This window comes from Vicia villosa, unplaced genomic scaffold (genome assembly GCF_029867415.1).
Source record: "Vicia villosa cultivar HV-30 ecotype Madison, WI unplaced genomic scaffold, Vvil1.0 ctg.003373F_1_1, whole genome shotgun sequence".
NCBI lineage: Eukaryota > Viridiplantae > Streptophyta > Magnoliopsida > Fabales > Fabaceae > Vicia > Vicia villosa.
Genome location: NW_026706189.1, coordinates 1 through 13,166, shown reverse-complemented (window position 1 = coordinate 13,166; position 13,166 = coordinate 1). Strand labels below are relative to the sequence as shown.

General features: G+C 31.7%; 1 protein-coding gene across 1 annotated transcript; it reads right to left on the bottom strand.

The window, feature by feature from the left end:
- Positions 1–3,066: 3,066 nt before the first annotated feature.
- Positions 3,067–6,358, bottom strand: LOC131640895 (probable receptor-like protein kinase At1g11050). The gene is made up of 2 exons (XM_058911261.1): positions 3,985–6,358; positions 3,067–3,381 (listed from the first exon to the last, which is right to left on the bottom strand). The coding sequence occupies exons 1-2, from the start codon at positions 5,949–5,951 to the stop codon at positions 3,363–3,365; spliced, it is 1,986 nt and encodes a 661-aa protein (XP_058767244.1). The 5' UTR covers positions 5,952–6,358; the 3' UTR covers positions 3,067–3,362.
- Positions 6,359–13,166: the final 6,808 nt, after the last annotated feature.

The following is a 13,166-nucleotide window of genomic DNA, read 5'->3' as shown; positions in this document are numbered from 1 at the left end:
ATTTCTTCTAGAGAGCTATAATAAATAATAAATAATTCATATATTTTATAAAATGCTATTTTTAATAAAAATGTACTCATAAATATTGATATTTTGTCAAACTTAAATAAATTTATTTTAATTCAAGCTATCTATTTTTTTTAAAATTAAATTTTGCAGGTATTTTTATCACTTTTGTTTATTTTCTAGAAATTTATTTCATAGATTTAGCTGCATGGAAAATTTATTTATGCTAAAGCTAAACTTTGATAGTTTGTTTTTTTTTTATTGGTATATATTTAATTTTAAATGTCATTATTAGATTAATTGTTAAATCAATCTTAAGATGTCTAAGTTGAACTTGGAGATTGAACCTCATATAGATTAATTGTTAAATCAATCATAATTGTACCGATCAAAAGAATCATTTATCTGTTGAGCTATTAATCTACCGTTAAATATTGATTAAAAGTCAAATCAGTTATCAATCCATTATAAATAAATGGATATAAACATCCTGAATGTCCTTCTGTTATTTTAAAAACACACTAAATAAAAAAATAAAACAATAATCAATTAAATATGAATCTAAATCCACGTGACATATCATTTGCATAATCAAGTTATCAAAAAAATTAATTTCAAACACTCACTAAAAAAAAAACTCATTTACCTTATTAAGCGTCATTGAATTCAAAAGGATTTTCTTGATTTAATGAATAAATAAAAATATTTTTCATAAACAAATAATATATACTTAATATACTTTTATAAACCTCATTTATGCGACATTACTTTGATTTTATTTGACATATATCCGTGGAAGATGTTCAAAATATTTTTCGTAAACAAATAATATACTTATTAAATATATACTTAGATGTTTCATAAACAAATAATATATTTTTTAATAATTATTTAATATACTATTTTTCGTAACAAATAATATACTGTCTTTAATAAATATATAATATACTACTTTTTATAATATACTGTTTTGAATTAAAAATACTTACTATTTTGAATAATATCATATATTGTTTTTAATGAAATTATATTATATTCTGTTTTTAATAATATCTAAAATATATTCTTTTTCTTAATAAAAAATATATTTTATTTTTAAAATTAAAATAATATATATTCTACTTTTATAAACCTAATATATCTTATCATTAATATATATTTTCAGATTTATATCATTAATTCGTTGAAGGTGTTTAAATATATTATAAATATATACAACTTTGTATATTTGACTAAGGAAGATTATAAAATGTTATATATTATCATATTTAAAATGGCAAATTCATTTATGCGACATTACTTTAATTTTATTTGTCATATATCTGTGGAAGATGTTCAAAATATTTTTCGTTTTTAATTTTAAACAACACAACAAAATGAAAATTCATTTATGTTGAAATATTTTAAACATTTTCTTTGATATGCATTAACCAATGACCAATAAATTTAATTTAAAACATACACAACAAAATGAAAATTATTATTATGTTTTTTTAAAACAATATATAATATATTATGTTGTTAATCATATTTTGTTTACACTATTTTAAATCTATATTATAATATAAATAAAAATGTAAAATCACTTGAATAAAAATAAAAAAATAAAAAATTTAATTCTACCTTTAATAAACATGTTACACTATTTTTAATAAAAATATAATATAATTTGTTTTTAACAATATGTTGTTTTTTAATAAACATAAAACATATTGTTTTTAATAAATATATAATATATTGTTTTTAATATATATTATAATATATATTCAAAATTTATTAATAATATAATATAAATAAAAATATATACATATTTTTAATAAACAAATAATATACTGTTTTTAATAAACACATAATATACTATTTTTCATAGCAAATAATATACTGTTTTTAATAAACATATAATATACTATTTTATATACATATTGTAATACCTCGACTCTCCGACACCAATAATTATCATTTAAATTAATTAAATGGTAATTAGAGAGAATAATTGACCTTTCTTTTTAGTAATCAATCAAGTCTACTGATATGGTTAGAATGGAACTAAATAACACATTAGTAATTAGTTTTTGGTTGGAGGGTATTTTGCAGGGGCGGATGCATGTTAATGGCATTGGGGGCTTAAGCCCCCACAAGAACAATTTTTTTCAATGCTATTAACATATATATTATTTAGAGCCCCCATAAAATTTTAGTCACATCACATTAATTTATATTTAGCTACACATTATAATTTTATCTTTTAACTTTAACTATTTCAATTGTTGTTTTTTAAATTCTTATTATAAATTCTTCCACTCTTTATAAAAATAGTTTGTTTTTAATTTGATATTTTATTTAAAAAGTGTTAGATGTGTAGTTAGTTTTGTTAGAAAATAAAATTTTTTTCGACCATAAATTTTAAAGAGAATAAAATATGCACTCATATATGAAGGATAAGCGATTGAACGGTTATATAATTTTATGTATAATAAAGTGTCATTTTCGAGAATTCATGGGAGATATAGTAGGCTTCAAAACTCAAGAATATATTTATAGTGTCATATTTGATAGTATTAATAGTAAAAAATCATTAAAATTTTTTAGAACAAAGAAATTCATAAGAAATAAATATAATTTATATAAATTTTTATATAATTTGAATTTATATGTTATTATAATTATTTTAAAATTTGTAATATTTTTTTTAGTCAAAATACTTGCACTATTTTTTGCCCCCACCAACAAAAATTTCTAGATCCGCCACTGGTATTTTGGTACTTTCACTTTTTAATGATGACTTAAGGGCTTGTTTGGTTGAGATGTAAAAACAAATTGGAAAGAATGAGAAGAAGAAGGGAAACGTGAAACATTATGTGACTCGACTGAAGTCGTCAAAATCCCTTGCAATATATATTGAAGCAATGCGGTTTCTTGGAATCAAAATCCCTTGCAATCACACATTTAAGCGTTGATAATCCTCTGATTAAAATTGAGCAATTATAATTTAAAATCTAAAATAAAAACATTTTTTTAACCATGCAATCAAAACCAAACGGTTTATAAAATCATCACTAAATGAATACCGCAAAAAGTCAACTGCAGAGGATTCAACTTCACCCTCTAGTACTTAATTTAGTCATGACTATGAACATAAAAAACATAATCATATACATATTTTATACAGAAATTTTGTCAACCTGAAAAACTATCTTAAACTACTTACAAGTATATGCCAAAACTAATCAAAAAAATAAAAAAATAAAAGGACAAAAAAATAATTGATTTTTGCTCCATTTTAATGTTATGCATTTAAACAAAAATAATAAGTTAGATCCTTGACTTGCAGATTCATTTGAGGGCTAGTTCATCAATCATCTCTCACTAATAGACCTGTTTTAAGCATAGAAAATAAGTAAATTATTTACTTTATTCCAACATACACATGATCAGCAGACACCAGACAAAAATACGTCAATATCAGACACAAATACGTCGATATCAGTATTAATTTGAAAAATTAATTTTAATCATAAGTGTCGGTATTGGTCGTGTCTCACACTAACACAGATATGGACACGTGCACATTTTTTTCAGAGGTGTTGGTATTACAGAGCCGATAACACTAACTTTTCACCAAGCAAAACATTTTTCTTTATATACAGATTTATTTTCACATGCCTTGTTTTACAAGAAAACAACTAAAAGCAATTCATGCAAACCTTCTTACAAGATAATCTTCTAATATCCTAAACTATTACATATACTCTAACTGCTAAATTTCTTGATGCTTTCGGTCTTGAGATCTTCATCAAATTAACTAACTTGTAACATGGTATGCTCTCATTTGTTTATTAGCCTCGACTGAGGTCGTATATCGGTATCAACATGATGATCGGGGCAGACCATAGATCGAAAACAGCTTCCACCGTTCTACATTTTAAGCGATATATAAGCGATTAAGATAACTAACTAACTAACTCGTCAATTAATTACCTGAGCATGTCTCCCGCGGGCAATTTGAGGCCGCTTAACGCCGGAGAAATGCTAAAAGTGTTGCCGTTGGATTCGTTATTATAAAACGAAGGATGTCCAAGAGGCATAGGCCTGTCTGGAATTTGAGGAACTTCGATATCGCCTTCCAACATCTTCAAAGCGTCTGAAATCGTCGGTCTCAAAGCGACCATTACATGAGAACACAGAATTCCAACCAGCAAAAACCTTTCCATTATGCTCTTCGGATTCGAACTAGTATTGTTTTCGTCTTTCAAGAGAGAACCATCCAAAGCCTGGTCTATTTTCCCCGATTTCACCAACGACCAAGCCCAATCCGTAATCAAGAACGCCCGTGGCGATCCTGACGAAGACAAATCGAGAGCCTTCCTCCCACACATTATCTCCAAAACAACGACGCCAAAGCTATACACATCACTCTTCTCGGTCAGTTGACCATAAAGCGCGTACTCCGGCGCTAAATAACCGTGAGTCCCCGCCACCCTAGTAGTGAGATGAGACTGACCCTCCCTGCTTTGTTTCGCGAGTCCGAAATCAGCAACTCTAGCCCTCATATCTTCATCAAGAAGAATATTAGTAGCTTTGATATCCCTATGATAAATTGCAGGCTTAACTCCATAATGCAAATAAGCCAACCCTTTTGCCACATCCAAGATTATGTTCTTCCTTAGAGGCCAAGTCAACGATTTGTTCGGTTTCGAAGAATCCTTCGACACAAAAAGATGATCTTCGAGGTTTCCATTCGGCATGTAATCGTAAACAAGATACCTTTGACTTCCTCTATCCCCATAATTCTCACTCTCATCAACCACACAACAGCCTCTAAGAGGCAACAAATTCCTATGCTTGAGATTACTAATAATCTCAACCTCATTACAAAACTCGGCATCGCCTTGAAAATCCGATTCCAAAACCCGCTTAACCGCAACAACAGATCCATCAGCCAAAGTTCCTTTGAAAACCAAACCAAACCCACCTCTCCCTATGAAATTCTTGGATGAAAAGTTATCAGTAGCCTTCTCAAGTTCCTGAATTTTGTACCAAATCGACCCGGTATTCGGCCTCAACCTTCTTCTAGACCCTTGCTCCTCAGGATCAAAATCAAATTGAAAAGTTTCAAGCTTCCTCTCCTTCACACGTTTCCTATCATACCAAACATATAAACCCAACAAAGAACTCATAACAAACAACGCAACGCCAGCTCCGGTTAACCCGAACACCAGCCCCTGACGACTCTTCGAACCCGAACCAGTTTGCGAATAAACAGGTAAACTAAAAGCACAAGTAACAGCACCATTACTTTCAGGTCCAAACTCATTCACAATCCCAGCAGCATAAAGAATAGCAAAGTAGAAACAATCCAACGAGTGAGAAGAATTACCATCAATCGAAACAAGCTTCTGCTTAACCTGTAAACCAGCAGCCAAACAAACATCACACTGAGAGAGATCAGTCAGATCTGGCTTACAAGCAGTGCTGAGAGTGGTGTTCTGACCCAACTTCTGATTCCAATCATGGACAGTTTCAATCCCTGCACATATGTGAGGTGAGATAACAAACTGAAGAGGGTCGAAGCAAGAGTTGACTAGGGTGTTTGAAAGTGATAAAGAATTGAGCTTTGTTTGAAAATCTTTCATGCATGAAAGTGAAGTTTGAAGGTCTTGTAGATTGAACTGTGAGGTTTCTTTGAGATGTTGGGCCAAGCCTATTCCAAAGAGAGACAAAAGTGATATGCAACAGTTGCTTGTGTTTGATTCTAGAGGCTTCAGGTTTTGACAAGAAGAAGAGTTCCAATGGATTCTTAGGACATAGTTAAGATCCATAGGACATGGTGATGATGAAGATGATGATGATGATGATGGAGAAGGAGTAGGAGCTGATGAGACACTCATCAAACTCATCATGATGTTGAGACATAGAAAGAAAGGAAAAACAAGAACAAAATTCATCTTTTGTTTGTGTTGTGTTTTTTTCACCTTTGTTTGGGACAAGGTTATATGTTTTTTTTGGAAGTTGAAAAGTTACTATTTTTGTGTGGAGGGTGATGATTGAGGAGTCAAAAGAGGAAAAGGGGGTGAGTGAAGAAAAAAAATGGAGAATCTAGAAGAGAGAGAGAGAGAGAGAGAGAGAGTTAAAGGATGAAAATAATGGAGTTGAGAAATGAAAATGGAATCAAATGAATGAACAATAAACGAGGTTTTGGTCAAAATGTGACATTTTTTGTGGCAGCTGGTGTTGGATTAGGTGTAGTTGTGTGTGTTTTGTCTATAGGTTGTTAAACTGAGTTTTCAATATGGGAGAGTGAACATCACGCGCTTCATCAAGTTGGGTGATATTTTATTTCTTTTTGTTTGTTTGTAATCATTTTGTTGTTATTATGTATATAGAGGTAAAGTAAAGGACAGACTTTACTATCAAAATAATATTGGAAGACTTGACAACATTATACCATCAAATATTATTGTAAGAGTTGCTTATTTGAAAGGTTGTTTCAAGTTCAACTAATCCTAATGTGTATTCTAGAAGGGTAAATCAAAATATAAAATGTTTTTATAAAATATTATATGACAAAAAATATATATACAATGTAAATTAATCTAAAGTAATCTTTTAATATCAATCAATGTATTTTGTCAAATCAAATTATAATTTTTAAGTTAATGATATGACGTGGTATAACAATGAATTTTTATTGATTTGTTGAGGAATATAGGAAAATCGAGAACAAGAGGTTAATGATAACTTTTTTATAAATCCAGCATTGTATCTATTCAAAGGTAATGTGAGACTTTAATCACTCGCATTTGTACTCAATACTTTCTCGTACAAATGTTAGTCTCCACCAGATCCGAGCTATCGGAGTGTCTGAGAGAGTCGAGAGCAGAAATGAAATCTATGTTTCTAAATTGATAACTTTAGTGTGTTAGGTAAATGGCTCTTATACCATTTTTAGGGAGTTCAGGAGAGTTGAAAGCACTAATAAAACAAATACTTCAGAACCACAAGAGAGAGACACTGATGGGAAATAACCTCCATAATTTCCCTCCTTCGTGAACTCAAAAATAGGCACTAGTGGAAACGTGAAAATAAAAACGCAATGACACAAGAATTTTAGCGTGGAAAACCTTCTCAATGTGAGAAAGGAAAAACCACGGGACCCTTAAGCCTCTTAAAACTTCCACTATAATGATAATGAGAATACAACAACTTCATCCTAAGAAACACCCTCACAAATTGGCTCACTATTTCTCTCTCACAAGAACTCTTTAAGAAACAATTTTCGCTCTTGAGAAAAACTCTATTTCTCTTGCTTCTTGTTTCTTTTGTGCTTGTGTGAATTGAATGCTTGTTTTTGGTCCTATTTATAGGAGAAGCAAGGCAAAAGTCCCTTACATGCATGAAGACACTTGTCTTTTGCTTTCCATGCACCATAACAAGTGTACTTTGTGAGACATGCACCATAACAAGTGTATTTTGTAAGACATGCACCATAACAAGTGTACACCATAAATCCTGCTACTTCCATTTTATCAAATATATATTTGTTATGTGGAAATTGCTGAATCCCACAGACACCACATCTCAATTCAAAATTTTAAAATATTAGATAAATGGATAACCATAGTAGCATTAATCAATTAGTACTTTGTTATCAACTTAAAAATTACCGTTATATGAATCAAAGATTTAAGTCGCTGTTAATATAAAATTTAATGTTATAGTCTATCTAAAATACCTAAGTCATAGGTGTGATCAAAAGATCATTGGTTTATTAGAATAAAAATATCTAATTAATTTTAAAATAAAACTTTGTCACGTGGGAAAAAATGTAACAATTTTTTTATATATAAGAATAAAATTTGATAGCTTTTCAATTGACTTTGAAAATTTTGATTTTTAATAATTTTTAATCAAATTTTTTGTTCAATATTTTTTATAATTTTCAAATAAGAAAAACTTTGTACTTAAAGTGAAAAATAAACAATAAGAAATATGAATTACATATTATTATTATTATTATTATTATTATTATTATTATTATTATTATTATTATTATTAGAGAAACAACCAAAACAAAATGTTATGAAACATGTTATATATACTATTAAAATCACATGATTCAGATTTAAAATTTAATAAATAAATAAAAACTATTATAATAAATTGATACCTGAAATTACACTTCAATTATAAACTAAAAGAAAAGTACATCTAGAAAATAAAGGGTTAAAACAAGTCTGAGTACAATATTAATATTTAACATGAATAGTTTTGCCATTAAAGAATATAAGACAATGAATAAGACAAGATGATGATGGAGTTGAAAATAAGCATTAAATAAAAGAAAATGAACAATAATGTTTTTGTCGCTATATGGAATTTTATGCACACGCAGTTTTAATGGATGTGCATGTTCTCATGGGCGGCTAGAAGAATTATTGGTATATTTGCTAAAGCAAGAAAGGTGTTCTGACTTTGGCACATTCACTTTGCAACTATGTGGATTGTGGATTATTACAAAACTTGAGTATACTATAATCAACTCATCAATGATAGACATGAGTTCTAATATAAGATATTTCATTTCATGGTATTGTCTATATCATATACTCCCTCCGTTTTTTATTATAAGGCGTTTTAGACTTTTCACACAGTTTAAAAAAAATAATAATTGTTGTATGAAAATGAGAAATTATGAAGGTTTTTATAAAATTATCCTTCATTAATGACATATGAAAGATAAATTTATATAATTGAAATGAGAGAGAATAATAAATATTTAAGGATATAATAAAAAAAGTAGCATTAATTATTCATTGGAATTGTAAAGCGACTTATATTTAAATACAATTTTTTTTCTAAAACGACTTATAATAAAAAACGGAGGAAGTAAATACTTTCATATATTATTATTATTATTATTACGTATGTGCTGATATAATTCCATCAAAAACTCTCATTTATAAATATTCAGCTATAGGGTTGAGTTTAGGGGTGGCAAAACGGGCCGCCCGCCCCGCCTTATGCCCGCCAAAAAACGAGCGGGGCGGACATGCCCGCCAAGTAAAATGGGCATCAAAATCATGCCCGCCCCGCCAAGATGGCGGGTTAGCGGGCGGCGGGCTTACCCGCCTATTTTTATTTATATTTTTTTAATAGATTAATATGCTTTTTTTACCTTTTAATTAAACTTTTCACTTTTTTTTTAAAACAATTTTTTATAAAAGTAATTTTTTAACAAATTTACTCTAAAAAATATTACATATATTTATAAATAAATGTATAAAATAAACCATCAAGAATTGCAATTACTAGAATTAACTTAAAAAAGAGTGAGTTTTGGAGGAGGAGCGGGTTTTGGCGAGCGGCGGGCTTTGGCGGGGCGGCGGGTATGGTGGGCGACGGTTTTGGCGGGGCGGGCTTTGGCGAGCGGCGAATCTAAAATCTCAACCCTACCCGCCATTTTTTGGCGGGTGCGCGGGCGGCCCGGCGGGCCCCGGCCCGTTTTGCCACCCCTAGTTGAGTTGATTCATATTTCATTCACTTTAAATATATTAGCATTCAAAAGTCTGTTGTCTCTGAATATACGTAAATACTCTTTTATTGTACTCCCGAATATTTAACAAATATTTTGTTTTTATAATTTTTTATATATATTTTATAACGTAGGAGTGACATATTTTGGACTGGAAGGAATTAATCATTTGATTGTATTTTTGTCCTTAAACTAAAGCACTCTATGTTTTTGTTTAGTGGGCATTACAGAGAAGGTCAAGCCATAAAATTAGGAATATTTTTCTTAGGGAGAAAATATAAGTAAACCTAATAGACGATAGAATTTTGATTAAGATGAAAGTGTATTTATACGTAAACAATCTTTCTGTTAAATTTAAGTTTTTGGATGGCGCCACATCTCTCGCTAATTTGACAGACAAGTTGAATAAATTATTACTTGATATCGACAACAGACGGGCGAGGAAGACAGAGTTTCGTGATGATTAGGCTGATATTAATGGAAGGGTGAAGTTTTAATTGTCTCTCACTTGTTGGTGTGTCCTTTGTGTTGTCATGTTGAAGAGAATTTGGATCACATTTTCCTTCATTGTTCTATTGCTAGATTATGGTGGAGTAAGTTGTGTATTTTCCTTCGGATGGATGATGCTTCTTCGGCCAAAACTATTTTGGAGCGACTTTCTTTATTGGATAATTCTTGTAAGTCGTTTTTTCAAATGGATTTGGGTTGGTTCTTCGAGTTGATTTTTTGTTGGGTTCCTTGGAAGTGTCGGAATTAAATCATTTTTAAAGGCAATATTTTGTCTAACTTTGATGGGATGGGATTGATTAAATTCATCTCTTGGAAATGGTTTATGACTTTATTTAACATTGATTCTAGTTTATGTTGGCCGAATTGGTGTGTCGATCCGAGTGGGGTTTTTACCCTCTTTTTTATCTTTTCTTTGTAACTTTTGGGTTAAGCACCCCTAGTGCTTTTTAATATATCCCTTTGATTATCAAAAAAAAATGGAAGAGTGAAATACAACTTGATTGAGTTGAAGACCGGCGAAGATATCAAGGCCATGTGGAAATTTTATTTTTTCGTAGGATAACTAAAGGTCTGATCGAGTTGGATGCGCAGATAACAAGATCCGTTGATAACATAATGAAGATGTTGAAACGTCCAGAATCATATGGTAGTACCTAGGTTTTTATGTTTAGTGTTTTTTAATTTATGTTTGTTGTACTATATTATGTTGGGTTTTTTAATTTATGTTTGTTTTTAATTTATCTTTGAATTGTGTAATCTCCAAAATATTATGCAATAAATAAGTACGATGATAAGAAGTCTGTGTCACAAAATATACATAGGAAAACTATAATACACATACAAAAGCCCCAACGGGCTATGCCCACTATCCTAGATAATCCTGTAAAAACCTCATCATCAAGGTTTACCAAACCTGCGAGGTTATCTGCAAGAACAACAACCAACTGGAGGCGGCTATCCAGGTCCCCTGTGGAGGTGGTGGTGGCGGAATGACATCAGCCTGTACCTCAACTTCAGAAATCCTAACACCAGAAGGTCCCAGAACATCAGAAGACCCTGTATTCAATGGTATGAGGTGAGAGTGTGATATATTGTAATACCACTCCAAGTAACCATCCTCACACTATAAGGATACTGTACCGGAACTGCGCTAGCTCTAACCACACAGGCAGAGCTGATGATGTGGCTCTGAAACCATCTGTAAATGCCACCAGCTGGAGCCTCAAGAACTGGACTAGGGATGCCCTGAACAAAATCAAACTATCACAGACACCTCTCAGGAAGATGTCTAGCCACATGGTTCTCCCACCTCATATGTCATGAATACAAGGTTGCATCGTCAAATGGAAGATGGGGACTGTGCACCTATTAGCTGAAGATTTCGTTGAACAAATATATGTGCTGCGAAGGAGTGTATGATCGAAGGCAAGGTGGTTACTGATGACCATCTCTGAGAAATATAAAATGGCTACTGATGGCCATGTTTCGATAGCAAGAAACGTCTAAGTTTTTTATGAAGGTGATGGCTACTGAAAGCTATTGGAAGGACATATCCTCGAAGACTTAGACAAAATTTATAAATTGCTTAAGTATTATTATTTAGCGTGTTTGTTAGTAAGTGTTTATTAACATACTGCCACGCGTCGAAGATGGACTCAGGCGGGAAGATTTGAAATTCGAAGATAGTTGCGTAACTGCTTATTCACAGATGTCATCGCTGGAAGTTCTTATGAGAAACGTGGCAGCGGATTAGCGTAGGGCCGTTATGGTCGAAACTAGTATAAATAGGAGTTTTTTATGATAGAATTCCGGGTGTTCATTTTGTACAAATCACTCACATATTTACTCAAGTATCAAGCGTTAACGAGAACGAGTTCGCTGAGAAAATGTACGTATGACACCACCATCTTAATACATGAGTATTATCTTTTATTGCTTTTCGTTTTCGAATATCTTTAAATTCTTGCATTCTATTTACTTCTTGTCATTTACATTACTGTATATTTACTTTCATGTTATTTACTTTCATGTTATTTACTTTCATGTTATTTACTTTCATGTTATTTACTTTCATGTTATTTACTTTCATGTTATTTACTTTCATGTTATTTACTTTCATGTTATTTACTTTCAAGATCTTTAACAGTTTTATGTTTTAAGATTCTTTACATTTAAACAGAATTGCATGTTACGTTATCTGCGTTGTTTACATTTTAAAGTCATAATCACATATGATCAAGTCATCACTAAAAGTGTATGTTTTCAATCGAATAACATTTGTCGAAGACAACGAATCATAAACATGGTTCTAAAGAATATTGATAACAATCTAATTGACTATGTGTCCTAGGATCAATCTAGTCGATCCTGCGAGTAACCAAATCATATTTATTATAGTTTGGAGGACTAGCGGTTGTTTACCGGAAATCACCGTAAACAAATTGGCACGCCCAGTGGGACAGTGTCGAACGGATTGTTTTAATCAATTGCTTTGTTTTGTCTAGACAATATCAAGACCTTGTATGAACCTTAGGAACGGTAAATTAACAAACAGTGCACAACCGGTTCCCAAACGAAGGTACAACAAGAAAATGGTTGTTACAGCCAGTGCAGGGGGTGATCAAGATCCCTCACAAGGCACAGGATCAGGAGCGGCAAATTCGAATTCCACTCAAGGAACAAGGGATACAACGGGTCCAAATGGATCGAGACCTGCAGATAATTCCCAGTCGGTGCCTGAAAATAATACAGGACTTTCAGGGACTTTGCCAGTTTCAGTGTCAACAACTGCACCTTCGACCACGAGTGCAGAGGAAGTATTACCGTTTCCCTCAACAAATGCTGCGAATAACTTGTCTAGTCAAGGCACGAATTCAACTTTCGAATGGAGGCCAAATCCTCCATACGGGATGCCATTTCCTTTTGGATCAGGCGTACGAGGGCCCGGACCTACTTATGTCCCAACTAATAATGCGACATTTTCACCAAATGTGGGATCTGCGAGTCGAAGTACACACAACGTTGGTTTTTCTACCCAGGTGCCTCATTATACCACAAACAGCCAAGCAGCATTTCGACAAGAAATGGATGCAAGCAACCATGATATGCTAGGGGCTTT